Here is a 23,979-nt window from a genome sequence, read left to right as displayed (position 1 = left end):
TCAAAGGGTGTATACGAAAGCATACTTAGGCTTCGCCGTAACCATGGTGACACTTTTTTTCGGGCACCCACGTTTACTTTTGCCTCACCTAAGAAAAATATACTTCATAAATTAGGTGCCAAATAATAGAAAATAGTTAACACATATTCCATCATATCTACTTGGTTGGTAATTAATAGTTTGGTCTTTATCATCGCACAAAAATTTAGAAACGATCATGACTCCGACGAAATATGTCAAGTCTTCAATGCAGTTTTTTAATTTAAAATTGTCTCTTGTTTTATTATTAGGTCGCGGCTCGTGAAACGGGGACGGGATTAAGTATTTACTTGATATTAAAGTACTTAATTGGAGCTGCGTTTACTTTAGTGAAGGCAGCTCTTTGGCTGTTTCGGTTTTTGGCTGGTTTGCTACTTGCTGTTTTGAGAAGAGATCCATACGAGGATGCAGACATTGCCCACTATGATTCTTTAGTCAGAAGAGGTACAAACTAGAAAAAATTGAAATTGAGTGCAAAATTAGCAGATTTTATTGATTTTATTTTTTTAGAAATTGAATTGAGCATGGAAGAAGAATTACGGAAATTACGGGAAGCGACCGAATGCAAAATTTGTATGGATGCCAAAGTTGAAGTTGTTTTCTTGCCATGTGGACACCTCGTGGCGTGCACGCGTTGTGCAAGGGCATTATCGAACTGTGTAGTTTGTCGTCAGCGTATAGAAAGTTCCGTCAAAACTTACCTGTCTTAAAATAATTATAACTACAGATTTTCAAATGTATGCATGTGCCACCACCGTCGACCAGTTTTAATATATATGTTGGATAAATGATCGTGATTAAATAAAATCATGTTGTGCCACTGTAATGATAACAAGTTATAATAGTTATAAATTGATTTGATTCAAATGGATCTAATTGAGAATGCGATTATAAAAAAATTCAAAATCATAAATTAGGAATTAGCAATTCAACAAGTGCTGAAAGAGCAATTTAAGCATGGTTAATAAATAATTAGGTGGTAAATTAATTAGTCTAAAGTTTTTGTGCAAGTGTGACGCTGTGCAGAATGCATCCAGTGAAATGAACGAAGAGGACAAACAAGTATTTTAGTATTTTACACATTTTTTTACGGTTGACTATATTGCAGACTTCCTTTCATTGTATGAGTATAATTACTTTTTAAAATTTCATAAGTTTTCCCATTGTTTCATAATTTTGAGTAGATTGCATGTAGATATTTTACTGCATGGCTGGGGGCACATCTATGGCAGGATTTTCCAGAAAGAAGTTGTAAGGTTTTAGCCAAAACCCGGTCAACCTGTAATCATAAAATCTTAAACTTTGTTCTATTACGTAGTAGATTAATTATCTGCGTCATCTCTCTCAGAAAATGGAGGTCTCCCAGCGTATGCTCTCAGAATTTGAGAAAACTAGTGTGAATCGATGGCAAATTTGATTAGTATGAAATTTGCGAAAGACACGATCTCCCAATGGGCACGTTTGGCAGAGATATTTGTATCTGAAGAGGAGAAAACGCGCCTTAAAGTTGACAAATTTTACACTTTCCAAATTTACTGCACGATTACTCCTCTTTGGATGCAAATATCTCTGCCAAATATGTGAATTTGGAGACCGCGTTTTTTCCAAATTTTATGCTAATGAAATTTGTCTTTGGTTGACATTAGCTTGGTCAAAATCTCTGAGCATGCGTTAGCAGGAGACCTCCATTGTCAATGGCCGCGGAAGATGTGGGGACGTCTGGGGCATTAACATTGTAGGATAGTTGAAGGGGTGTATATAAATAACCGTGGGGTCATTGTCCCTCTGCGTCCTCACCCTTCCGCGGCCACTGATCTCTCTCTCTCTCTCTTACTCAACGCTCATCAACGGGTAGTCCTCAACTCTTGGGATGTGACACGTCCCAAAATTATGCCAAACTACGACATCCTCCTTCTCAACATTAGCATCCGGCTGGCTCCCCACCCAAACCGGAAGTCCACTATTATTCAGGTAAAATCCCCCCGGAAAAAGCTCATCCTCCTTGAACTGGGTGACCCACACGTCCCAATTCAAAAAACCCGCTCTTGTCCGTAACTTACTGTCCTCCCTCATCAAAAGTGGGGGCGAGTTTACCGGTATCAACTTCCAGGCGACCGGTTTCCCCGTATAATTATGCAGCACGGAGGGATTCATGATCGTCCAGGTGCGCCCGGTCAGCGGCGAAATCTTTGTCCGCGCCTCCCCCGCGGTTCTTAATAACGTTTCGTTTACCGTAAAACCTTGTCCGTACGGATTTTGGGCGTCATTTTTCAGGGGGACGACGTCCATCGTGGCGACGGAGTTGTACGTCCCGTCAATTTCCGTGTCTAATCGGACCGTAAAGAAGTGCTGATGGTGCTGAGCGTTGACCTTGACCGCGGTCGGGGTTCCGAACCCGGATCGCGTCGCCCACGCGGCAATCATGCTCGTGCTGACGCTTCCGGTTAATCCTGCCACGAATTGGATGGACCCATCCTGGTAAAACTGCCAGGAAAAGGTGTAGTCGTAATTGCCCAGGGTGAACCACGTGGAGAGCACGAGGCGGTGGGAGCGTGCGATTAATCCCTGGCCGGTCCGATAGTCGGCGTGTTGCCAGGAAATCCCGGCGTCTTCTTCTCTCAAGGAGATGGCGTTTTTGTATGGGACGGGGCCGCCGGTCGTGTTGTGAAGGACGGCGGAGAAGAAATGGACGGTTCCGAGGACGTCTTCGTGCAGGGTTTGTTGATCCGTGTGGTAACCGAGGCCGTATTCGCCCATGTCGTAAACCTAAAGGGGGGAAAAGTAGGGTGAGATGGTGAGGTTTTGGGGGATATTGATGATTTGTTAACTTGCAGATTTCCGGTGGAAAGGTGGTCTTCATAGGAGAAACGTTAATAAATTTGAGTAAAAATTGTGATAAATGTTGTTAGCATTGGATTCGATTACTAATCAGAAAAATCATCAAGATTAGCATGTTTTTAATTAGTTCTCGTCTGTAAATTCTGGACGACAAATATGTAGAGTAAGTCGTGACCAATGTTTTCAAAGTATGCGCTCCAGATTTTGACACTTTTTGGTAGAGGAGATTTCAAGTTTAGGAAGCCTTCAGAAAAATTGAACCTCGTGGAAACTGGATTAAAAAACACGCCGCCATTCCATTAATCAACTCACTGACTACGAATTTGTCGTTCAGAATTTTAAAATAAATTCCCAGAGCGGAGAAATTATTAAAAAGGTGTTAATTTTGACAATGTTCGTTATCGAACTCTAATTAATTAATTAGTGTAATAAATAATTACCTTGGGTCACCATACGGAACAAAAATCTCAGTTACGGAGGCACGATAAAGGATTGGGCGCCTTCGTCCGTCATCATTGTAACTCACCATGTACACCACCATACCTTCACGACCGTTAAATCCCACCCGCATTTTCCACTTTTGCCACTGAATTTCATTCCCAAGGATGGAATATGGTCCCAGAGGGGATGAGGTTGTTATTGGGTTGTCATCTTGCCGAAAAAAGCTATCTCCACCTCGATAATGATAGTCGTAATTTGCCTCAATCTACACAAATATGTAGGAAATTATTTGCAAATAAGTATGAAAATTTCAATTTCTTTCTTGCAGAAAATTGGGCGGATTTTCTGCACAAATTTGGATGATTTTTGTGCAAAAAAGCTTTATGCAGAGCGACATGTGCATAAATTATGCAGATTTTGCAGAATTTTGCATAAAATAGACCGTTGTGCAGAATAGAACAGAAATTTTCTGCAGAATCATGCAAACTTTTCCTGATCTTAAAGGCGATTTCGATACATACATACAGGAGTTGCTTACCTTTGGGGCAGAGTTAGCAGTATTGTTCGTACTAAAATTATTATGCGTTGGTAAATCTTCTATTGCAATTACTTGACGCAGATCCAAATCCACGATGACAACAAAATCGAGTGGATGGGCTACAAATGTATGTATGCAAATATTAGTGAATACACTGTTCATTACTAATTACTACATACATACTTCAGCCCCTCTTTGTGTTACACCTGACTAACCGTAATAATTGTCACCGGCAAAGTTCTTCCCAAACATAAAATATTGAACGATACGTTTTCCTCGATATTCTGGTCTGTCCTCAACATATCCCATAGTCCAGGGAGCACCTACGACCAAGTTCATATTCGGATACCCCAGCGAGGCACACCTTTCCTGTACCAGTTCATTCGTCAACACGATTTCCTGTGCATAATAAATAAATGTACAAATCTATAATGCGGACTTATTTTTTAAAAAAAATGGTAAGACTCGATAACTCATCGCCAAAACCTTCAAAATCGTCAAAATTACCACATTTTTAACCATTTCTTTCTTTGTTTCTTTGTTTATCTTTGTTTTCTTTGGGAATTTATTTTAAAATTATGGACGGTAAGTTTGAAGTCTGAATAGAAGGGTGGATTTTTTAAATTAATGTCAATCAGTTTCGAATATTTTTTAAACTTTGAATCTCCTCCTACAAAATGTGTTAAAATCTGGAGTGTATATTTTTTATAAAATTGGCAACGACGCTCTCTACAAATTTGTGGTCCAGAATTTTAAAATAAATTCCCAGAGCCGAGAAATGATTTAAAATGTGCAGATTTTGACCATGAGTCATCTTGTCCTGGTTCAATTTGTCCGTACAATTTCGGGTTTCAGTAAGTCCACCGGAGTGAAGGGGGCTTGAACGTTGTAAATCCTGATGTAACTTTCTTTCTGTTTCGTACCCAAGTTTACGACGGCTTCGTACACGAATTTGGTCGCCCATTCGATAAGGACGAGGAAAGCTTTGCGGGGGTAGATATTCTCCGGGGGGATCGAGTCTTGGAGAAAGAAGGGCAAAAGGACGGACTTTGGGGGTTCGAATAGCGCAATATAGTTGTAAATGTATCGAGTAGCGTTGTCTCCTTTATTCGTCTCGATTATCTGGACCGCACTCTGAATTTCGTCATGTGTCAAAGGGTCCAAAGGGTGTTTGGCTTCAGCTGTGCATCAATTCATTATCAGAGGGCGGATATGTATTTACTTTAAACTTTTTGATTTGATGACGGTCAAACTTTGTGGGAGCATAACTCACATAAATCACTAAAATTTCAATATATTTTTACATGTTGTTGCAAATTTCTAAAATTTCGGAAATACATATTTCAAAATATTTCCGCTATTATTTGTAAAATATGCAAATCTAGTAGTAGATATTTTGATTCAAAAATATATTTTATTTTATAAATATTTCAACGATGTGAGACGATATTTTTTTTCTTAAAAGAAATTCACAAAACAGAGCATTGAATCAACAAACTACACATTTCGCGAGAATTCTAATTTTTATGCATTTGTTTTTCGTACATATTTTGTAAATATTTTTACATTTATTGCATACATAAATATTAAATTCATATTTCAGCGATTTTTCGTAAATACATATCCGCCCTCTGTTTATATTTATGCCGGTCAATGATAGTTGTTAAACGAACCTTGATTTCTGCATGTTTCCTCCGGGAATGGCGTATGCTTGAAGTCAGCCTGATGCATTTCCAGGGACGCTAAACAACCACGAATTGCAAAGGCAAGAAATACTAGCCTCTGCATTTTAAAGTAATTAATTGATGATCCCGAGTAAAGGAAGAGGAATCAAAGCTTGGAAAATAATGACTCCTTCATTCACGTAGACAACTAATTAATCAATACTTAAATAACAAGCTAACCTATATTCATCTTAATTGAGGCTATATGTGCATTATCTAATAATCTCATTAATTAGACCCAGCATGATCCAAAGGTAAGCATAAAATTACTTACGCATTATAATGGTTACATCACGATGCAGAAGTATGTAGACTGCCTGCGTAGGCGGAATACAACTACCTAACAATTACGCTGCTACCAGTGGCCGCGGAAGCCGTGGGGACATCTGGGGACATTGTCATTGTAGGATAGGGGAGGGGTTTATATAAGATGGGCAGATGATGGGGACATCGAATATAGGTGGGGACATTGTTCTTCTGTCTGCGGCCACTGATTGTACCATTAAATCTGCGACCTGGAGAAGCAGAGGCGACCTTTGTATATTTTTAGATTATTTATGGCATGTAAATAGTAAGTAAGTACCTGAAATTAGAGATTTTTTGTATTTTTTTCTGCATGTATACATATGCAAATGGACCAATTGTTATGGATTGACGTTGAGTACGACAACTCTGGATCTGTAGTCTTTTAACAGTGACCGCGGAAGCTGTGGGGACATCTGGGGACATTAACATTGTAGGATGGGGGAGGAAGGGGTTTATATAAGATGGGGAGATGATGTGGACATCAAATAACCGTGGGGACATTGTCCCTCTGCGTCCCCACCCTTCCGCGGCCACACGTCGTTTACGACAGTATTTATGCACCACGCATTATAAACGGGGCATGTCTGATCTGACCGACAAACTGCTCTAATAAGGGGAACTTATGAACCGAAGGAGAAATAAGGGGTCCCACTGAGACATTTAATCTTTGCAAAGTTTTCCTGAGGTGGAAGGCTCGTTAGGGGCCGTCCGTAAATTACGTAGCGCAAAAAGTGCGAATTTTAAGACCCCCTCCGCCCTCCTTCAGCACGTGTAACATAGGCAAAATTTCATTGAAGCCTAAGACCCCCCCCCCTTCCCCCCTCTCGCGTTCCGCAATTTATGGACCGGCCCTTCCGCTATTACGCAAACTTTTTTTATACCCCAGTTCACCTCAACTTTTAAACTTTGGTGTTATTATGCTGACACATTTGTTCTTGGCCGACATGATTTTCACTTTAAGGCGACATATTAGTATTCACTTGGAGCTTGTTTCGCTTCACGGTGATTGCATGATCGGTTCAGTTTTGTAAGTGGTGGTGGTGGAGCCTTATTATTTTATGCACCAGATAAGTTTTTAAATCCTGTCAATTTTGTCGCTTATTTTCCAACCCAAAATAAATCGAAGAAAGGAATAAAAAAGGGGGAAAGTGATTGGTCTGATAAATCGGGCCTTCCTTCCTAGCTACCCGGCTTAACTATATATCACTAACCACCACAATCTAGCAGTGGCCGCGGAAAGGTGGGGACAGAGGGGTAATGTTTCTACAGTTATTATTGTCCCCACAGTTGTTTGATCGGTCCATGCTATAAACCCCTCTCTCCCTATCCTACAATGGTAATGTCCCCACGACTTCCACTGCCCCTGCAACTCATCAGTGGCCGCGGAAGCGTGGGGACAGAGGGACAATGTCCCCACAGTTGTTCGATGTCCCCGTCATCTGTCCATGTTGTATAAACCCCTCCCTCCCTTATCTATATACAATGTTATTGTTCCCCTATGTCCCCACGGCTTCCGCGGCCACTGAGAAAGATTACACATACTTAATCTATACACATTAAGACATGGTTTAAGATTTTATGACCACAAATTGACAGAGTTTACAACTTTACAACTTCTTTCTGCAAAATGTCCCCACAATTCCTCACAGCTTCCGCGGGCACTGTCACCCCCATACTTTTACATCTACCTGGACCTCTAGATGAGATTCAGAATCACATAAAAAGTTATTACCCGACTTCTTCTTTTGGATGGAAAAGAGAAACCTGTTCTTTATTATTGGAGTGGAGAAATTCCACTTTCTTCTCCTCACACAAATTCCCATTCGGGGAGGAAACCAAGTGAAAGGAGGATGAAGACATTTCTGACAATGCGATGGTGTGAAGTGTAACCCTCCGATTTGGCTGAAATTTTAAAATTAGGTGGTCCAAGCCAATACAACTAACGTTTCTTCAGGCAGTTTGTGCGATGGTGAGAGTTACTCAAAATATTTGAGGTCAAAGTTCAAAAAACGGCCGACTTTTTTCAGGCGGAGTGAGAAAACTCCACTTCCATTCTCTTCCCCTCGCTTTGATTTTCACTCCGAAAAATAATTCATTTCAACAATTTTAAATTTAATTTTTTATAGAAAAATATTAATTATTCATTCCACATGTGACTATATGATTATTTTCATAAAAGTTCACAAAACAATACGATAAACTGCACCAGCTGAATTTGATGAATGTGGGATTGCCACAATTCAGGTCGCAACTAATATTTTTTTCTCTAAAACAAACTTCGCTTACATTTTTAAACTCGGGCTTTTCGTCATCACCCCATGATCCGCTTGAGTACCAACAATATCGAATCACAGGAGCATTTAAAATATTAATATATAATTGGATATTAGAATAACCAACGCTTTCGAAGTGGAAAGCAAGTTAAGTTTTTCCATGTTTATTTGCCGTTGGCGAATTTATAAATTAACTTTTATGTAAATTTGTACTAGAAATAAGTAAAAATCTCACTTATTTAATTATAAATTAAATTAAGTATGTATAATGCGTATTAATTGCTCTTTAAGCTATAATTAATAATGTTTATTTTTTATTATTTTGCATCAAAGCTTGTGCTTGAGCATGAAGGCGTATGCATGAGCGAGACGCCTGAATAAAATCAAAGCGAGGGGAAGAGAATGGAAGTGGAGTTTTCTCACTCCGCCTGAAAAAAGTCGGCCGTTTTTTGAACTTTGACCTCAAATATTTTGAGTAACTCTCACCATCGCACAAACTGCCTGAAGAAACGTTAGTTGTATTGGCTTGGACCACCTAATTTTAAAATTTCAGCCAAATCGGAGGGTTACACTTCACACCATCGCATTGTGAGTTCCGAGCAAAAAAGACTGGAAAACGGAACACATTCGTTTGAACTCTCATCTTTTAAAATTTTGTCATCATCATTTAAACCTGGCCCTGGATTTCTCCGGATCGGTGACCGTTTCTTGGCTTTCATCTCATTCTCTGTGCTGGGAAAATGAATGAGGTCTCTAATGTAACGTTGGCTCAACCAGTGGCCGCGGAAGCGGGGGGACAGGGGGACATTTACCCACAAGAAATTCAGAAAAAAATCACATCGTTCCCATTTTAATGAGCCCTTCCTCCTCATTCTATCTTAAATTTACTAATGTCCCCACATGTCCTCCTGACTTCCGCCGCCATTGGCCTTAACAGCCAACTGACCGGGAAATGAATGAGGCCTCTAATATAACATTGCCTCAACGAGTGGCCGCGGAAGCAGGGGAACAGAGGAACATTTTCCCCCGGAAATTCAGGAAAAATCTTATCTTCCCCGTGTTAGTAAGCTTCTATCTTACAATGTTAATGTCCCCACATGTCCCCCCCCACTTCCGCAGCCACTGACACCATCAACAAGGAACTACTGACCGAGTTGGAACGGAACGGAAAGGAACACGGATTCAGTTTTTTTTTCTTTTTGCAGCCGGTATTTACAATGTTTTGAGATGGCTGGATGATGATAAGGGAAAGACTTTGGGAGATAAATTGCTCAAGATTTTGTCCTTATTTCTCCTCTTTTCGGGTTGTGTTATTAACGAGCGGAACGAAGTGAGGGGTACTTATTGTGATCTATTTGTCTGTCTGTCTGTCTGTCAGTGCGTCTGTAAGTACGATAATTCTAAAACGAATCAACCTTTTTGAGTTCTGCTTTCGGAGATCGACATCTAATTTTAAAATTGAGAAGGAGTTCGTTAAGTGACCTTGTAGGTCGAAAGGTCACAGTGATGAGGCAAAGGTCAAATATGTCGAATTTTTTGTTTTGACTATTTTAGACTTAGTTTGGGGTGAAGGTATTTCAGAAATCGGCCAAATTTCGACCTATGGTGATACTATAAATTGGGATACTATATGGTGATACTATAATATCATTGGTCATGAAATGACAAATGATGCCCCTCGTTTCCGCTAGTTTATTATATCCATTGCTAGAGTTTATTTATTTACTTGCAAAATGTGAAACTGGGTTTAAAGAGAAAGCAGAATAAGCGTATCAGCGTACCCACAACGAGTTTGTCCCTTCCTTTTATTCGCAATCTATTAAATGCGCACAATTTGTTCTTTTTATTACCATGATAATCTCAACCGGGTCTTAAAGTTTGACCTCGTCTGCATACATGGAAACTTTGGAGGAAAGGGTTAGTAAAATGGGAACGTGTCTTCTACATACGTTCGTTGTGAAATTTTAGCACTTACCCAATTTTGCAAAAAAATGCAAAAATCCTGTGTCTGTGTGTGGGTAGTACCTATTGGAATTTGGCTTCATACATAATTGCATTGGCACGAGGACTAATAAAACCCACAAGTTTCTACTCACCACGCCACGCGGAGTATTCAATAATGTCACATGAAATTGACAAAGTGTGGAGAAAAGTGATTTTCATTTGGTCACTTTCCCCCATAAAATTCCATTGTAGTGTTGGTTGCGTAAGTAAATGATGAGTTTGTTCATCCCTATTGAGCCTTTAAACTGGGGGGATGTACAAATATTACGTCATCGAAAGGTGGGTGGGTGGGTAGTTTTGGGTCGGTTATCTTACTCGTGTTAAGCTTAACAATGGAAAGATAGGGAAGTGGTGGGTTGTTTGTTATTAAAAAATTGAATTTCTCAAAATTAGCAAAAAAATTCGCACATTTTGGCTTAAAACTGAATAAGCGCCCCCAATTCTTCTAAAGATTCTTCTAAAGATTTCGCAAATTTTAAGCCATTCATACATCAAAATCGTTAGAGAGCGAAAAAAAGCTATTTCATTGTATGAAACGCTATTGTAAGTTATACGAAAAATGCAATTATTTTGCAGAATTCAATAAATTTCAAAATTTGGGTGGCCAAATTCTAGTCCAAAATAATTTTTTGAATTATTTCCAATGAAATTTGACCAAATTTAGAAGATTTTGCGACCAGAATTAAATTGAGCAAAAAATTCATACATTTTGGACCGTAGCGCAAAAACTGGCTAAGCGCCCCCCAACATGTGTGTTTATACTAAATTGTAAAAACCTGCGTTTTTTATGACATAATATACGGACGTTCCCCCGTGGGGTCCCTTGTGCACTAGATAATCGGAGGACGTTGGGTGTGCAGGCTTCTCGTGAAAATCCATTTGTCTCTTCAGTTTCAGCCTAGCGAGCACTTTTCTCTCGTCAAAGTGATGCAAACATTGGACCTGATGTGCATTCAAATTGACTTCAAGTTCCGCTGGTCGCGTTGAGTTTGTTCGTGGTTTGTGTGTGTGGCTGGATGAAGGGTTTCATTTGGGGACGCAAAACTATCCACGTGAAGGAATGTCTTTGCAACATGGAAAGAAGTGGAAGTGGGCTGGGCGATAATTGGAAATGTGTTTGTGGGCGAGACGACGTGATGAAATGCGATGCAATGCAATACTTGCGAGTAGGCCTTAATTCGAAATTCTGAAATTGAACGTGGTACACTTTTTGAAAACTAGTTGCACACTTTGTAACATAGTTGAGGAGTGATCTGTGCTCGAGAGATTCATTATCATATGCTATTGTACGGACGTACTTATAATGGAGGTTTCTCAGCGTATGGTCTCAGATTTTGAACAATTTAGTGTCAGTCGATCATAGATTTGATTTATATGAAATTTGTAAAAGAAACTATCTCCAAATTCTCAGGTTTGGCAGAGATATTTGCATCTAAAGAGGAGAAAATGCGCCTCAAAGTTGACAAATTTTACACTTTCTAAATTTACTCCGCATATGCTCTCAGATTTTTGGACAAATTAGTGTCAATCGAGCATAAATTAAATTAGTATGAAATTTGCAAAAGACACGATCTCCCAATGGGCACGTTTTGCAGAGATATTTGCATCCAAAGAGGAGAAAACGCACAGTAAATTTTGAAAGCGTAAAATTTGTCAACTTCATGACGCGCTTTCTCCTCTTCGGATGCAAATATCTCTGCCAAACGTGCCTTGTTCTAGCCTATAAGCCCGTCTTAACGACGGGCGACATTTCAAATTTTACACGAACATATCGAAATTCCTTGGCACCAAAACTAACTTATGTAAGCAATGAAATACACAAGGAGTTTTTTAACGTTTCTAAATTTGAATAGATTTAGTCTAAATTTACCGCGCATTTTCTCCTCTTCGGATGCAAATATCTCTGCCAAACGTGCCCATTGGGAGATCGCGTATTTTGCAAATTTCGTACTAAATAAATTTGTGATCAATTGACACTAATTTGCTCGAAAATCGGAGAGCATCCGCTGGGAGACTTCCATTCTTAGTTGAGCCATGGGTATAAGTAAAACCGGGTTTGAAATGTTGCTTGAGGGATCCGCCCTTAAACGGTTAAGTTACACTGTGTAAAGTCATAAAATCACACTTTTCCCATTAAATTCCACCAACCAAAGGACGGAATGGACATTATGAAATTACAATAACAGAACACAATACAAAATTGAATCTCATCCAAAACCCATTTGGGCCACGGCTCGGGAATCTTTTATCTCCAGCACACTCTGAATTTCAAAGTGTTTACTGCGAGGAATGAATGTGACAATTGCCAACTTTTACAATCAACGCCACCCTCGCGCATCATCCGACTGAATTCATTCCGATATTATTTCGACCATTTCAAGAAAGAAGAAGATAGATTCGCAATTTGGGGGAGATGAAGAATAACGTTGTGCAATAAGTAGAACAGTGGCCGCGGAAGGGTGGGGACAGTGGGATAATGTCCCCACGGTTGTTAGATGTCGGCATCATCTTTTCATCTTATTTAAACTCAGTTCCTCCCTTATCCTACAAAGTTAATGTCCCCAGATGTCCCCCCCCACGGCTTCCGCGGCCACTGCCTGTACATGCTACAATGATACCAAAGGAACAGTGGCCGCGGAAGGGTGACGACAGAGGGATAATGTCCCCATGGTTATTGGATTCCAGCATCATCTGCCCATCTTATATATCTAAACCCCTTTTTCCCCTATTCTACAAATTTAATGTCCCCAGGTGTCCACACGACTTCCGCGGCCACTGATAACTAGTGAAGAGTGCCGCCGTCCTTTGTGGATACTGCCTGACCGAGCGCATCTTTATATTTTGACAGGAAAATGAGTGTGGCCAACATCAACTTATCATTTCCTCCCTATTACTTGTGGGACTACTTCACACTCCACTTTCACCACAATAACAACCACACACATTTACTGCTCCTCTGTGATATTCATACATTTATAAATCTAAAACTTTGTCTGTGCAAACTGACTGGGTTACATATTCCTGCAGAAGAATCTATCCACAATGGAGGTCTCCCTACGTGTGCTCTTCGATTTTGAGAGAATTAGTGTCGACCGATGACAAATTGAATTAAATAGTATGAAATTAGGAAAAGACACGATCTCCCAATGGGCGCGTTTGGGAGAGATATTTGCATCCGAAGAGGAGAAAACGCGGAGTAGATTTTGAAAGTGGAGCCTTTGTCAACTTATTGGGGCCCATTTTTTCGGATGCAGACATCTCTGTCAAACCTGCCCTTTCGAAGATCATGTCTTGTGAAAATTTCATACTAATTAAATTTAGGATTGATTGACATTAATTTCTTCAAAATCGGGGAGCATCCGCTGGGAGACCTCCATTACAAGTGCCATCAGAATTTTCAACTGCCTCGAGAAAATGCCCAGTAAAATTTGGAACTTTAAAGCGCACTTTCTCCTCTTCGGATGCAAATATCTCTGCCAAACGTGCCCATTGGGAGATCGTGTCTTTCGCAAATTTCATATTAATTAAATTTACGATCGAAATTTGCTCAAAATGTGAGAGCATCCGCTGGGAGACCTTCATTGTAAGAGAGAAGATTCAGCCAGCAAGGAGTCTCTTGAACGGAAATTGGCGAAGAAAGTATTTTATTGCATTATATTCGCGTAATGTTGGCGTGGGCATAAAGAAGGTTGCAAAGTAGGGAGAATAAAGTTGAGCTGGTTTAAATCTGAAATCTCTTTTCAGAGATGAGACTCACGCTCCACATTCCAATTCCGGATTGGCCCAAGATTTAGTCCTGAGCTCGGAGTGAGAGCCAAGCTATTTATTATTATATCGTGTGGAAATAATTAATTATTAAACACGTTGTGACAGAAAGAGATTACAAAGTTTGGCTGCCTCACATTTCTCTCCAACTTTTGACTTTCTCATCTCTTTTCAAAATTTCGAGCGGAGTATATGTATTTCGTAATGGTTAATAAGCAGAGGGCGGATATGTATTTATTTTCAACTTTTTCATTTTATGACGACCGACAGTAAAACTTATAGGAGTTGTGTTGTGTGACGACTAGATCACAAAAATTTCAAAATATTTTTACAAATTTCTTGGTTTTCAGAATTTATCAATATTTCTTCAGTTATTTGAACAATACAGAAATGTTTTAGATATTTATTTAAAAAATATATTTTATTTTGTAAATATTTCAAAGATGTGAGACGAATTTTTTTCCGATATTTAGAAATATTTATTTCTGCCTTTATTTGAAAACTGCATAAATATTTTGAAATTTTTTTTCAAAAATACATTTATTTTGTAAACATTTAGGCGATTTGAGACGAAATTTTTGTTGTTCGAAAAAATTGAATCGCAAAAAATCGAGAACTTTATATTAAAAACACAAAAATTACAAAAATTATTTGTTTTTATGTTATGCTTTGAACATATTTCGTAAATATTTCACCAATTTTTCGTAAATACATATCCGCCCTATGTAAATAATAATATTACGCTTTCACTCAACTTTCTCTCACTTGGAGAGAAGAGGTAATCTCATTAGGCTGTTAGGTCTGATGGAGAAAAGTTGTTGGGTGGATAAGCAAGGGGTGAATCATCATCTTCAAAGTCATATTTATTACGCGTTTACCATTGTCTGTAACTAATATTCAACCTTTTGGTTGGTTAGTTTTGGTTGTTATTTCGGATTAACATTTGATAGTTAGGGGAGCGTCGTAATAATAATGATAATCGGGTGGGAAAGTAATCCCGTCATTGCTTATGACATGCTTTTCTTCACGTTTCTCTATTTAGCCGAAACTGCGGAAAGTACCGTTTTCTTGGTAAATGAATGACCTTATAAATATGAATGGTAAATATGTATGTGCATACATAATCAGGTATTTGATAGATGTACAGAAGGCAGGGTTGGAAAGAAGAAAGTTCGAACTGTGTGTATAGTAATACTGACAAGGGAACCTTCTTTCAAGCTACGCCGGGATTTTCTAGCGAGTTATATAAAAAAAATCAGGCCAAAAATTAGGAATCGCGTGGCGCGTATCGTTCCGTTGAATGGCCCCTTTGAAGAAAAATATTGGGGGTCAAAGTTAAATTTTTTAGTAAATTTTCTCTCCTTTTCCCTCCACGAGGCGAAAACCAAGGCGCTCGTGGGTACTTTCCCGGCCAATATCTTTCTTCAAAGGGTCCATTCAACCAGACCTGTTCAAAAAAACTTTCTTCATTCAAAGTTCAGTCATCTCGATTTCTGACAGAAGATTTTCATTCACATTCAGTCATTTTCGTTCAAATTCATTTCATTTCACTTCATCTGACTTCATTTCTTATTTCGCCCCATGTATTGAGCATAGGGTGAAAAATGAAAGGAGTGAGAAATCATTTCATTCACAGTCATTCGTCTGAAATGACGGAATCTTTCACTCATTTTCATTCAAATCACGGGAAATTCATTTTCATTCTCTATTATAATCAGTCACATGCATGAAAGTGAACATGTTTGCATTCAATGGAATGATAAGCGCCACGTGATTCCTAATTTTTGGCCTGATTTTTTTTTATATAACTCGCTCCACAATCCCGGTTTAGCTTGAAAAAAGGTTCCCTTCTGAGCAAAAATATGTGTATGTAGTATTTCGCATGAAAAATAAACAGGTTGCATATCCCGTTCCATGACCCATTTTGAGATTGAGATTTATGAGGAAGACGTACATAGATTTGCATATACCACGAAATTATGGCCAGGATGATCTCTCGTATAATGACGTAAATAAAATAATATGCGGGGTCTTATTTACGATGCGATGGTTAAACTGGTCCTGAGCTCTTTTCATGGGAAATCCTGTTATTTGATATTTATTACACACGCGTGCAGCTTCTTCCTGTCGGCCTACATGCGTACCACCAACGCAGAAAATTAAATTACGGAGAAATTTAAACAATTATTTTTGTGAAATAAAAACCCAACCGCGGAAGCCAGTGAAAAGCATGAATCGAATTTTATTTTCATGCATGTATACTTATAAATGTGTTTACAGTGGCGGCGGAAGCGTGTGGACAATGTCCCCACAGTTATTCTATTTCTGAAGTATCTACCCAATTTAGTGCCTCCGTTCCCTTATCGTAGAATGTTAATGTCCCCACGGCTTCCGCGGCCGTTGTATATTTAAACATAGTGCTAGTAAACTTTTACTGCGGTTACATGGTAAATAGTTAGCATATGACATTTAATATTCTTTCAGTAACCAATACTTGCTCCTCTTTCCCATTAAGATTTGAGATTGCTTTGCAATATTCCCCATGCACTGAAAGAGTAGGCAACACTTATCCAGTGGCCGCGGAAGTGTGCGAACAAAGGGACAATGTCCCCACGGTTGTTCTATGTCCCCATCGTCTGACTATGTTATACAAACCCGTCCCTTCCCTATTCTACAATGACAATGTCCCCACACCTTCCGCGGCCACTTCCCCTCTCTATCGTAACCCTTTAATATTGTGCTTACCTTGCAGAAAGTGAAAGTAGATTTTTTTTTGCAGTGCGGTAATATAATGTCAAACTACTGGGTCTTCCAATAACAATGGGATGACCATGTGGCGTACTTTTGCGGTCGGTCGCCGTGTAATAATGCGTGGTTGGTGCTGAAAGTAAGCCAAAGTAAAAGTTATACTGGAAGAACTTGGTTGTGGAGATATTGGAATATTTCATATTTAATGATCTCCATTCAACCTTGTACACATGAGATTCGAGACCTTTCATACTTTCCATTAAGCTGATATGCGAGAAATAGAGGAGGAAATGTGAAGTGAAAGCTTCATATTTCTTTCTTGACCACAGCCGATTTTTGCAATTTGGCACGACCTTGTTTCTTTCATGGTTAATAATAATACTATCTTTACTTGGGGTGGTTGGTTGTGGTTGAATGGATGGATTGACAGTGCCCGCGGAAGGGTGAACACAGGGATAATGTCCCCATCATTATTTGATGTTGGAATGATCTATCCGTGTTATATAAACCCCGGTCTCCCCTATCCGACAATAATACCTGTTCACTTTCATTCATTTGACTAATTATGATAGTGAATGAAAATGAAGTTCCCCTCATTTGATTGAAAATGACTGAATGATTCCGTCATTTCAGAGGAGTGACTGTGAATTACAAGATTTTTTACTCATTTAATTTTTCACCCTATGCGGCGAAGTGATAAATGAAGTTTCATGAAGAAATGAGTTTGAAAAAAAAATGAATGAATGTGAATAAAAATCTTCAATCAGAAATCGGGATGACTGATATTTGAATGAAAATTAAATTTTTGATCATATGCCTACAATGTTAATGTCCTCACTTGTCCCCACGGTTTCCGCGGCCACTGGTGGAAGGACGGAGTCAAGATTTGGGGTGGGACCAGATTCGAAAATGTAAATGACTCGAATAACTATCTATTTTTCGGTGCACCAATTTTATTTTATTTTATTTCCTGACATGTATCGATATTAAAATTAACATATGTACACATCCATGTTTTGCACAAGATAAGCAACCAAGCAGCAAATAGTTGGTCCCACTAAAGTGGCCATTATCCCGCTGCCAAATTTGTGAGGTTGTTAGGTAATACGTTATGCATGCATGCCAAATAGTCCCAACCAACACAGCGGGCAGGGCACTCTTATCACTAGCGCCACTAGATATCCATCCACCCACCCATCCACCATCTCCAATCCACCACCCACAGTCATTCGCAATCTCGACAGAAGAAGTAAAAACGGAAATAAAAAAGAAAGTGAAACTGAGCTGTAGCCAAAACCGAGTGTTGTTGGTTATAAACGCTGCTGCTGTCGGGGTGGGTTTACTCTAGTTAGCAGAACCAAACGCTCTCGTCTTTGGGAGGACTCGACTCCAATGAAAGAATCCGTTTGTGGAGGAGGGGGGAAGGGTTTCGGGGGGAAGGAACAATGTGCAAGAAATAGGGGGGAGAGAAAGTGGTTTCTTGCAGGAAGATAGGTTGGCCTGCGAGAAATGCATGGCTCAAGAAAGAACGCCCCATCGTTATGAATACTTCACACTGCACGTGGCTGGATGGCGCATATTTCTTGCACATTCTCCCAGTTTCTTGCACTTTGCATTTCTTGCCTTTCTTGCTTTCCAGTGCAAGAAATGTAGCAATCCCGGCAATAACAAAACAATGGGTGAAAGTTGTCGCTGCTGACCAAGTGCTTCGGGTGAAAGTGACAGGCAGTGGTGGCCGAGTGGTCATCACACTGTGCTTCAAGCCGAATGGAGGTTCTGGGTTCAATTCCCAGTACTGGCAGAGAGTTTTTTCCCTTGTGGTTTTCCTCTTTGACTTGTTGCACAGGTCTGTGCGGTGTCCATTGCACTACGGGCACCATAGTTAGGAACCTGTGACCATCTATTTCTCACTTATGTGAGGTTTGGTTCACTTGTAATTCAAATGTAATGGCTAAAATTGGGAATCAATAAAGACGACCTTTTTTTTAAAAAAAAGTAACCACGTGCAAGAAATAACGGAGAGAAAGTGATTTCTTGCAGGGAAATATTTTGACCTGCAAGAAATGCAAGGCTCGAGGAACTACGCCCCCACCGCTATACTTCATACGGCGCGTGGCTAGATGGCGCATATTTCTTGCACTTTCTCCCAGTTTCTTGCACCTCGCATTTCTTCCTTCGCACTGCAAGAAATGTGTCAAACCCGGAAGAACTGAAACCCTGGAGGAGATAGTCGCAGTGATCTATGAGTACGTTTTCGTGGTACTACATATAATACGGAATGGGGAAAAAAATCAGAGTAACTTTCACGGCTGTCACTTTACTTTCCCCACACACGCGAGGAGAGAGAGGAGTGATCTCATGGTCTCATATTATTGTGTTTCTTTTACTTTTTGTCACTCCAACATGAGACATTTTTCATAGCATTCGCTTTATTTCAGGGTTGGAAATAGGATCTGATATATTAGTAAATAGTGGGCTTGGGGAAGATGAGATGTAAGATTTTTGGGTACTTGAAATGGAGATCTTTCAGCGTATGCTCTCCGATTTTGGGCAAATTAGTGCAGGTCGATGACAAATTTAATTTGTGTGAAATTTGCGAAAGACACGATCTTCCAATGGGCACGTTTGGCAGAGATATTTGCATCCGAAGAGGAGAAAACGCGTCTTAAATTTGACAAATTGTACGTTTTCCAAATTTACTGCACGATTTCTCCTCTTCGGATGCAAATATCTCTGCCAAACGTGCCCATTGGTAGATCGTGTCTTTCACAAATTTCATACTAATTAAATTTGCCATCGATTTATACTGATTTTTACCAAAATCGGAGAGCATCCGCTGGGAGAACTCCATTGTTAAATTAGCAGATTTTTTCATAAGGAGTGTAAAAATGTAATCTTTCTCTTTTGAATAACTTAGACTTTGTACATTTGTTGAGCATACATATTTATTTTAGCATGAATTTCATCTCCAGTAGATCTACCATTTAAACTGGCTCGTTTCACTCATGTTTAGACAACAATTACACAAATTGAAAGAGAATTGATGCCAAAGTAGTGGGACCAAGCAACCACCAAACAATCAAAAAGTGGGTTTGAACCACATCTCCCAACTCATCTCGCGTCCATTACGGACGGAGTGGATGAGTTTGAAGAGAATTGTGGTGAAAGCGGAAGTGATGAGGCTGCTAATGATGGCTCTTATCTCCCTCTCGAAACACTTTCTCCCTCTCAACGTCTCAAGCACTTGAAGACAACTCCCAAAACTCGGCATTTTTTCACTTTCACTCTTTCCTGGAAATGTTTGCTTGGACATTTTTACACAAAAATAAAAGGAAATCGGTCTGATTTTTAGGGGACTGACGGATTTCTGGGGGAGAATACGTACACTGTTAAAAATGTGGTAGAGTTAGATACTGGAATTCATTTGGTAATAACCTGCTACCCGATTGGTAGTAGTTTGTCGCTGAGTGGCAAATTTGTCATTAACACGACATTACTAAATGGTAAAGCCTGTTATTACCGGGCCGGTAGAGGCATAAAATGTATGTACTCCGGTCAGTAAAGATTTAATACCGGTTTTCTAAGAGTATAAATATGTACATATTTAATGTATGCAGTGGCCGCGGAAACTGTGGGGACATTAACATTACAAGGGGGGAGGGGTTTGGTTTATATAAGATGGACAGATGATGGGGACATTGTCACTCCGTCCCCACGCTTCCGCGGCCACTGAATATATGCACCCACTAACCTTGCACCTTTATTTTTCACGTGCGCAATCTAATCACAAGGGCATGATAAGTAGTAAATACACTATAATCTGTCTGGTATTGATACCAAGTTTAGATTAGTGCAGATAAGTACATATCTGTTGGTTGATAACCTGTCTAAAATTGTGCGCGATTTAAATACTAATATATTTACATATGTAGTTAAATAAATATTTAAATTTTAAGTTGAAGGATAAAATGTATCATTAATGGGGACCCTCGTCCCTTTTAGTCGGCGGTCACGGGTGGAGCAGGTAATATTTTTAAGGGAGGTTCACCTGCGGAAAGCTAGGCTTCATTCTGCGACAGATTTGTCCGTCCTCTTCGCCTTGTTTGCTATGGTATGGGCATATTTACATATTTATTAAGCATATGATAAGGCGTAAGTTATTAAGTTATCTAGATTTTTTGGTTAATTTGTTTAAGCTGGGCGCAGTCGATCTCAACATTAACACTGATAATGACACCGTCTTTGTTTTTGCGTACGTAATCACAACGGCTCTTCTTGTATCAAACACCGTTCTGGTGAAGGTCGGGCTCTTATGGATGGTTCCTGGTAAGTAAATACATGTGCAAATATTGCTAAAATTTGACATTAATCTGTAAAAAAAATGGTTGAGTCAGATATATACCCCGTATTGGGATTGATTTGGTAATAACTTTCTACCAGATTGGTTGTAGTTTGTTAGGCAAATTTTGTATCACCACAAAACTGGTAGATGGTAATGCTCGTTATTACCGTGCCGGTAGAGTCATACATATATAAATACTTCGGTCAGTAATGATTTAATACTAGTTAATCTACTTCCTTCCGGATTAGTAGTAGTTTGTTACTCCGTGGTAATTTTTTTTTTTAAATTACCACAACATTACTAAACGGTAATGCCTGTTATTACCAGTCCGGATGGAGTACATACTCCGGTAGGTAATGATTTAATACCAGTTTTCTAAGAGTACAGATACATAAATTTCAGTGTACAATTTTTTCTTTCTTAAATTTTAGGATTGGATAGTGCCCTTTTATTGGGACGATTTGACCCTGATGAGTACGACCACGTCCTTCCGCTCTTCTTGTTGTGGGACTGGCTTTGGATTCTGGCCTCGACGGGTGGATTTTTCTTGTTCGTGATGCAATTCATTTTCATAATTTGGATCAAGTTCCCCACCCATTCCGTCGCACCGACGGTCATAATGTCACCCGTCCTACTAATCGTTCTAGTCTCACTTATCCATTCGGTTAGAAGGCTTGGAAAACCGATCGTAAATGTGGAAAAGGTAGAGAGAGAATTGGACCATTTACATGGGGTTTAAAGTTGTAAAATAAAATAAATTAGCGAGATTTTGTACATTGTTAGATTGAAAATATGGAAAACATTTACAGCGTTAATAAATACGCCTATATATGAAGTATACATGCAGTGGAATTATTTGAGCGGGTCATCTCATTTGCATATTTTGGAGCACTAGCGAGAGAGAGATTTTATTCGATATTGAAACTCCATATTGCCAGAAAAAGGGCATAGTGAGATTTATGCAAATGAGGTGACACGCATAAATAATTCCTCTGTACGTAAAATGTTTCGTTTCTTACGACGGTTTTGTTAATTTCTTTAACTGTAAGGCAAGAAAGGGCAAGAAACTGGGAGAAAGTGCAAGAAATATTCGCCATCCAGCCACGCACTATGTATGAAGTATAGAGGCGGGAACGAGTTTCTAGCGTCTTGCATTTCTTGCAGGTCAAAATAGCCGAAAAAACACTTGATTGCGGGTTTGCTACATTTGTTGCACTGCAAAGCAAGCCACCCAAGAAATGCGAGGTGCAAGAAACTGGGAGAAAGTGCAAGAAATATTCGCCATCTAGCCGCGCGCCGTATGAAGTATAGCGGCGGGGTGTAGTTTCTTGCGCCTTGCATTTCTTGCAGGTCAAATTAACTGCAATAAACCACTTTATTGCTCTTAATTTTTGGAAATCGTTATATACTTTCACCGGGAACATTTCATTTGTACATACGTAACAAGACGCATATTTTCAGAACCTTTTGAATATCTCCGTCGTATATGAGATGTCTTGGTGGGTCGGCAGATTTCATTTCATTTTCATGCAAATTGACGTGCAGGACGGTTACTGGGAGGAAGAAAGTAGACCAAGCAAGACGTTGAAATTACTCTGGGGATAATCGAGCAAATTGGGTTATTTTGCGTTACAGAGTTTAAAGTGGATGGAAACCATAAAACATGAATTCTTCCATCCAGTTATGCGCAATTTCCTTGTTCATTTGCTGCCACACGTGACGCATCGCTTTATCTGAAGAACGAAATGAAATAGTATGCTTATCTATCATTGAGTGAAAGCATGTTGATCTGTGGTTTGGTTGGATGCTGCTGCATGGTCAGTTTTTTTGTTCTGGGCTCTGAAACTAAATTAACTTTCTGGTCAACGGCGCCCGCGACTCGACTTGAGCGAATAAGAGAGATAACTGAAGATGGGAACGCAAACCGTGTTCAACCCCGATTATTTTTTGACCATGTTGGTTTAAAAGAGCAACTCTTTAGAATTAGCAATAAGTGCGAAAACGTAAGCAAATGTGCAAAATTATGAGCCTTCTTGTACGCCCCGCAAAGTTCGCGAAAACGCTCGATTTTCAAGCGCAATCTGTGCCTTGATCGGTGAGGTGATCAGAGTTATTCGGATTGATTCCTCGCGAAATCGAACAGTTTTCGCAAACTTGCAGAATTTTGCGCATCTGCTCAAGTTTGTAAATATTGTTTCTGAAGGGTTATCCTTTTGAATTGACCTGGTCAAAAAATAATCTGGCCTGAACATGGTTTGCGTCCCCACAGCTTGTGAGCATCCATCCTTCCCAAGTTCAGCATATGAATACTAATTAATCTTGTAGAGGGGGAAATGGGGTAACTTATTGCCACATACCAAGCACACTCACTACTAGTTAATCTTCTCCACCAAGGATACGTCCCGGTCGAATGGATGGAGGAGAAAGTGGAGGAACTATCTCAACTAACTTTCTACTAGACACACTTGATTACATTATTACAACTCATACATATCGTGCCAAGCATTTGTGCATGGCTTAGCTTACTCGAGATACAGTGGCCGCGGAAGCCGTGGGGACATTAACATTGTAGGATAGGGGAGGGAGGGGTTTGTATAAGATGGGGAGATGATGGGGACATCGAATAACCGTGGGGACATTGTCCCTCTGTCCACACCCTTCCGCGGCCACTGCTCGAGAAGTTAACCCAGGAGGAGCAACTACTTTATGGAGATGCATAAGTTTACATTATATTTTATATGGACGCGGCGGCGACGTTGATTAGCTTCTTTGGTGGTGCGATATATGGAATATGTACGGGGTAAGTGGGAGGGATCACTTTTCAGGAATCGGATTTTCAAGTGCTACTCGTATAGTAAAGTTTTCTACTATGATTTAAAACTAAGAGGTCTCCCAGCGGATGTGAGTCCGATTTTGGGCAAATAAGGGTTAATCGATGGCAAATTTGATTAGTAAGAAATT

The 23,979-nt window shown here is 39.7% G+C and overlaps 3 protein-coding genes across 3 annotated transcripts; 1 reads left to right on the top strand and 2 right to left on the bottom strand.

Moving 5' to 3' along the window:
* Window positions 1-1,135: 1,135 nt before the first annotated feature.
* LOC110856344 (copper amine oxidase 1) lies at window positions 1,136-5,736 on the bottom strand. The gene is made up of 7 exons (XM_035857045.1): window positions 5,530-5,736; window positions 4,697-5,037; window positions 4,072-4,255; window positions 3,857-3,975; window positions 3,318-3,583; window positions 1,874-2,893; window positions 1,136-1,318 (listed from the first exon to the last, which is right to left on the bottom strand). The coding sequence occupies exons 1-6, from the start codon at window positions 5,642-5,644 to the stop codon at window positions 2,863-2,865; spliced, it is 1,056 nt and encodes a 351-aa protein (XP_035712938.1). The 5' UTR covers window positions 5,645-5,736; the 3' UTR covers window positions 1,136-1,318; window positions 1,874-2,862.
* On the bottom strand, window positions 1,870-2,796 carry LOC118437701 (copper amine oxidase 1-like). Its single transcript, XM_035856994.1, has one exon. It carries the CDS (start codon window positions 2,794-2,796, stop codon window positions 1,870-1,872), a length of 927 nt encoding a protein of 308 aa, XP_035712887.1.
* A 14,813-nt stretch (window positions 5,737-20,549) lies between the features above and the next one.
* On the top strand, window positions 20,550-21,858 carry LOC110856300. Its single transcript, XM_022104784.2, has 3 exons — window positions 20,550-20,787; window positions 20,873-21,002; window positions 21,450-21,858. Exons 1-3 carry the CDS (start codon window positions 20,656-20,658, stop codon window positions 21,755-21,757), a joined length of 570 nt encoding a protein of 189 aa, XP_021960476.1. The 5' UTR covers window positions 20,550-20,655; the 3' UTR covers window positions 21,758-21,858.
* The last annotated feature ends 2,121 nt before the right edge of the window (window positions 21,859-23,979 follow it).

The sequence above is a fragment of the Folsomia candida genome, unplaced genomic scaffold (genome assembly GCF_002217175.1).
Source record: "Folsomia candida strain VU population unplaced genomic scaffold, ASM221717v1 Fcan01_Sc015, whole genome shotgun sequence".
Classification (NCBI taxonomy): Eukaryota; Metazoa; Arthropoda; class Collembola; order Entomobryomorpha; family Isotomidae; genus Folsomia; species Folsomia candida.
This window is presented reverse-complemented; position numbering and strand designations above follow the sequence as displayed.

Coding starts and splice junctions, on each gene's coding strand:
- LOC118437701 (XM_035856994.1), bottom strand. CDS start 2,796: ATGGGCGAATACGGCCTCGGTTACCACACGGATCAACAAACCCTGCAC.
- LOC110856344 (XM_035857045.1), bottom strand. CDS start 5,644: ATGCAGAGGCTAGTATTTCTTGCCTTTGCAATTCGTGGTTGTTTAGCG. Junction 4,256..4,696: donor ACTTACTGAAACCCGAAATT/GTACGGACAAAT, acceptor TATTATGCACAG/GAAATCGTGTTGACGAATGA. Junction 3,976..4,071: donor TGCCGGTGACAATTATTACG/GTTAGTCAGGTG, acceptor ATACATTTGTAG/CCCATCCACTCGATTTTGTT.
- LOC110856300 (XM_022104784.2), top strand. CDS start 20,656: ATGGGGACCCTCGTCCCTTTTAGTCGGCGGTCACGGGTGGAGCAGGTA. Junction 20,788..20,872: donor TCTTCGCCTTGTTTGCTATG/GTATGGGCATAT, acceptor AATTTGTTTAAG/CTGGGCGCAGTCGATCTCAA. Junction 21,003..21,449: donor GCTCTTATGGATGGTTCCTG/GTAAGTAAATAC, acceptor CTTAAATTTTAG/GATTGGATAGTGCCCTTTTA.